Source organism: Hipposideros armiger, unplaced genomic scaffold, assembly GCF_001890085.2.
Source record: "Hipposideros armiger isolate ML-2016 unplaced genomic scaffold, ASM189008v1 scaffold_1908, whole genome shotgun sequence".
Classification (NCBI taxonomy): Eukaryota; Metazoa; Chordata; class Mammalia; order Chiroptera; family Hipposideridae; genus Hipposideros; species Hipposideros armiger.
The window spans coordinates 39911-45197 of NW_017733258.1; the positions used below are offsets into that span (position 1 = coordinate 39911).

The window sequence follows — 5287 nt, forward strand, 5'->3', positions numbered from 1 at the left end:
GCAGTGTCCCTGGCCCTCATATGTGGGATCCGAACCAGGGCCCTCTGGCGTCCCAAGCCAGCTCTTAACCATCGCGCCACTCGGCCGGCCCTGTTTTCCATTCTTACTTGCCCAATTCCACTCTCTTCTGTACTAACACCCCTCAAATAGGTAACCTTATCAATCAGTTTTTTGTGTATTCTTACAGATTTTCTTTGTATATCTATATGCAAATATGAATGTACATTTTTATTTTTTACAGCAATATTACACATTTGTACCTTGCTTTCTTCAATTATTGATTTGTTACTTAATATATTTGTAGTATATCAAAATGTGGGTATGTAAAAGATTTAAGATTTTATATACTCCAGAAAAGACCCATTTGATTTGAAACAAAATATTAATGTCATTAGCAAGAGCAAATTATTTCTACATTTTATTGCAAGTTCTACTCTAAAGGTTGATTGAAATCTATGAGAACCTTCTAAATATGCTACTCATGTTTTTAATCTGGTATACTCTGAACATAAAGATATAACTACACTTATTTGACTTATTTTTCATTTGTTTTAGGGCTGTATTGTGTGGTTTTTATGCCATCCAGGTCTTGCATGCATTTCTTTCATGTTTAATGACTACCAAAGAGATAAGGTAAGTAATATACATGATCAAAATAGCGTTTCGTAGTCTTTATTGAGAAATTATTAAAGTAGGAAAGGCCTATTTATCCATTCAGAAATCTTGAGTTTTTTTAAAATAGAACTTTGAAACAAAATATTAAACTGGTGATTAAATAAATTAGAAGTTCAAAATACAAAAGGAAAAAATTTTAATTTAGTTTATAAGCAAAATGATGGAAAATAGCTTTGTTATTCATATTTTAGCGTATTTTATAATGCCATCTTATAAATTAAATTAGAGAATTCATAACACATCTATGTTAAGAAAAAAAAGACTAAAATGTTTTGCTGCGTAACGGTAAAAATCAAGATATATTTATAAAAATCAGTCTAGTTGCTTTAACAGACTACAGAATGGAGTGCCACACTCAAGTATGCCACAGTTTGATTGTGTTGATGCCTACTTTCTCGGGTGAGCAGCTCCACCATTTCAAAGTGAAAGTCCGCTAGGACCCCTTTACAAGTAATGCAGCATGAACATACAAATGTGTCTTGAGCCTGAGGTATTTACAGTGGGTAAATAGATAGGAAAGTAGTCTACAAATATAGAGAAGTGACTTGAGAAATTTTGAAAGGGCTTTTAGAGTACTCTTCAAGATTCAGGTAGGGGCATGCTTTATTCCTATATCTAGGTTAGCCAGAACCTGATTTTTCTTATTTCTGTAGCATGCGTACCCTAAGGAGAGAATGGCATAGCAAATTTTATCAAATGTTGTGTCTTATTTTGGTATTTCTAAACTGTTAGTGGAATTTTACTTTTGAACAATTAACAGTTTTGAACATTAGTCATATTTTCCAATTGAAAATTTATTTGATAAAATGTACTCATGGTAAAAATGGAGGATGAGGAGTATGTGTATGTGTGAATGGAGATAGAGAGACAGACAGACAGACAGACAAGAAAATGTATGCACATTTTAAGAAAGGAAAAACGGTATTAAAATTGTAATAATATATACTGATAACAAAAGATGAATACAGACCAGGTGTATACATTGTTTTGGCACCCCCAGTATATATAGTGTATATATTAAATATATATGTTTATATACATAATATATACATATAAAGTATATATAGATTCATGATAAATTGAATATAATTTCTCTGTTTTTACACGCAGTATAAACATTCCCTTTTCTTTTCAGGTTATTACAGTAGGTGTTATCCTTTGCCAGTCTGTTTCCATGGTTATTCTCTACAGACTCTTTCTGTCCCACAGTCTCTACTGGGAAGTTTCTTCACTTTCCTCAGTGACACTACCACTGACCATATCATCTGGACACAAAAGTCGACCTCACTTCTGATACTTGATTTTCTTTGAAGGAAAAGTGGACTGATTGAACAGAGTGCAATAAGGATCCAAGTACAGTGACTTTTTTTTCATACTTTTGGTATGAAAAATTGAACAGAGAAAGCAGAGCATGTAATTTATACAACTGCATTTAAGCAGTACCAAAACTGAAAAAGATAATAAATGTAATGTTTTTAAATATACTTAATAAACCTTGAAGAGTGTTATTACAAGGTGATTTATGCATTCTCCATATGGAAATAAAGATCAAAAAGAACTATGATATTTTGGTAAGAGATTCACCACTTATAATGCCTCATCGTATCTCAATAGTTAACTCAGGTTTCATGGTCTTATAAAAAGTAATCAATTAAATGATTACTTGCTTATATATATATATCTAAACTAAGTCCAGTTATGAAATCAGTGTAGTACACTGATTAAAAACTGCTTTTTTATGCTTTAAGAAAATGCATTTCATATTACAGTTTAAAAGAATTGAAAATGAAATCACTTCAGAAAATGAATATAGTTAAATGAATAAGCTTTTGTTTCTGGGTGGGGTTTTTCTCCATTTTCTTCTATCACTTTGGCTCTAGTTCAGGTTTTAGTTTAACAAAGGGTTTTTTTTGACAGTTTATGAAAAATAAAATTAGATAAATGGGTTTTAAAAGCTGAGCTTTTAGGTGAAGGGACACACAGTTTTACATGTTTAAAACGAAAGAAGGAAAAAATACTATATGATATGTACTAAAATTTTAATCCTGATATAATTCGTTTCTCTTACATTGAATCCCCAATCATAATTAAGCCATATACACAGATTAAATTAACAGAAGCATTTCACATAAATGTGGTTTCAGTCATCAACTACCCATGAATTCCTGCCCAAGGATACTTAATCAGGATTAAATTTTCTATGAATAATTGAAAAACAAAATACTCACTGGATTTGTTATAATCCATATTGGCACTGGATTCTAAGTAGTTGCCATCTTGAATCCTTTGTAATAAAGCCATATTTTTTTGTGTATGCCCCAGTATTGAGTATGCTAGCTAAAATATATTCTATCAAGTGCCTATTTAAAGAATTGCTAAGTGGCTGTTGATACCTGCTGTATGAAGTGAGTGTTCCCATTAACAGTCAGATTGGAAATGATTCTGTTTCTGTTTGTCAAGTTATTCAGGTCTTTTCGTTTTTACCTCTGGCTTATTTTAAAAAAATATATTTTAAAATCTGTTTTCAAAGGTATTAACATTTTTAAGCAAGAAATGGTGCACTGTTCTGGTAATTAAACTTTTTAATTAAATAGTTAAAATAACATAACACAACTTCAAAATATCTGTGGCTTCATTTTTATTTTTCCCTTACACTTAGTCCCATTGGAGATGAATAGTGTTCTGTTTCATTTTAAAGGCAAAATATGTGTTTGTGACTAGCAAAATGGCAAAGTGACGAAGAAGTTCAGCCTGTTCATTAAATCATCTCTGACAGTTCTTTGTAAATTATTTAATATATGAAAGCTACAGGCTGAGACTAGAAAGTCTGGGGTATATTTTAGGTTTACATGATCTGCTGAGTGATCCTGACCTTTTTTTTCTCCTTAACCATATCTCACTAATAACCCCAGTTATTGTCTGTTGTGTTCAATTGAAGTGCAGTTAATTAAGCTGAAAAAAAAGTGAAGCCTTTTCATAGATTTTGCGAACTTGCAACAATGGGAAGGGAATTATGAAATACATTATTGTGCTTGCACTTATGAAACTGTAACACTTTTTTTCTTTATTTTTTAATTTATGGTTGAATTTCCTGATTATTTTGTTATTCAAGAGCCATTGTTAAATGAAGCAAAACAGTTGTTAATAATTAATGTATGTAAAGTTTAGTAATCAAAACTCAAAATTATAGTTCATAAGTCATGACATAGCATCCCCGTTTTTCTGAATGTTTACATGGAGATATGTCACACAGATTACAGGAAGATACGTGTATACTGCAAACTCTAATTAAAGATCAAAACTTTTCTACTTTTCTTTCTCTGTCAGCTAATGCCTTTTTAAATCTATTTTTACTTTTTTTTTTTTTAAAAGAAGATGAATGGTCCATCTAGAGGTCTTTTTTTAGAAACATTTTGATTTTTTCAAACTTAGGAAGGTATAGCGGATGTTTATTTTTAATGACATCTATAATAATGTTAGCTCCTACGTAACTGAGTGCTTACTGTTCATCAGGCCCTTACACTCATACTAAGCCTTACTGCATAGCCACACCCCCTTTGACTGAGTATAAGAAAGAACAAATGATTCCTCTGAAGTCACCTGACTTTTTTATTTTTCTACTTTACCCTCATGATATAATTAGCACCTGTTAGGTGTATATGTTTTTAGTGAGAGTGAATGGCTATTCGTAGTTAATTGTAGCTGTTGATTTTAGCATATTTAGCCTGAAATCATGCTGAAATAAAAAATGAGCTTGAATATCTATAAGTGTGTACCTCAGCACATTTAAATATTTGAACCTTGGCTTTCAGCCAGACAGCTAGCAGGGAGAGAGAATCCAGGCAGAAGAACTTGCTTTAGGAACTGTTTTCATGATTTCAAGTAAAGTAACACAAGTCTGATGAAAATAGGAGATATGCAAGTCTCGGGTCAACTGTACCATAACGAGACTAGGACCTGAACATCAGCATGGGACTGGCCTCTTACAAATGCTGCCGTTGGGAGGCTGTGCATAGTCTCTGGAAATTCTTTGAAAATCTGAAATGATTTGTGAAACATTTTCTTTAAATAGCTTAGTAGTATCATATCTTTGATATTTTTTGTTTGTTTTTGAGAATTGATTGATAGCCAATCAATTTGAAACCGGATCTGAAGAGGTAATATTTTTTCTTTCAACATGAATTTGTGAATTGAGACTACATTAATGAGATTGGTTTTTCTGTGAAATCTGAAAACTAGCGTAGAGCACGCTAGCCAGAACTCTTGCAGTAGTTTCCTAAGCAACATGACTGCTCCCACACTTGGACATCCCTCTCTGCACAACGGCAAGGGCATCGTGTGCCTTGTCCTCTAGGAGTATCATTTCTGTCCAATACCAGGAGTCCTGCCGTGGTGGAAAAAGTGACCCTGCTCACGCATTCTCTGCAAAGCAAAGCTGAATGAGATCATTCTTTGTGTTAACCTTACACCTTTTTTTAAAGTTTGAAATTATTTTACAATAGAGTAAACAAAAAATGTTTACTGCCCTGTTAAAAACTTCATTTGCTTCTCATTGCACTTAGAAAAAAGTGCCCTACAAGGCCCTACAAGGATCTGGTTCCTGCTTCTCTCA

General features: G+C 32.5%; 1 protein-coding gene across 1 annotated transcript in view; it reads left to right on the forward strand.

Annotated features, from left to right (window-relative positions):
* The window catches only part of GPR180 (G protein-coupled receptor 180), a 31908-nt gene extending 27919 nt beyond the window's left edge, over positions 1 to 3989 (forward strand). Inside the window, exons 8-9 of the mRNA XM_019634771.1 lie at positions 556 to 633; positions 1811 to 3989. Of these exons, the coding sequence (XP_019490316.1) occupies positions 556 to 633; positions 1811 to 1969 (237 nt within the window). The 3' untranslated portion in view covers positions 1970 to 3989. The remainder of the gene's footprint in view (positions 1 to 555; positions 634 to 1810) is intronic.
* The last annotated feature ends 1298 nt before the right edge of the window (positions 3990 to 5287 follow it).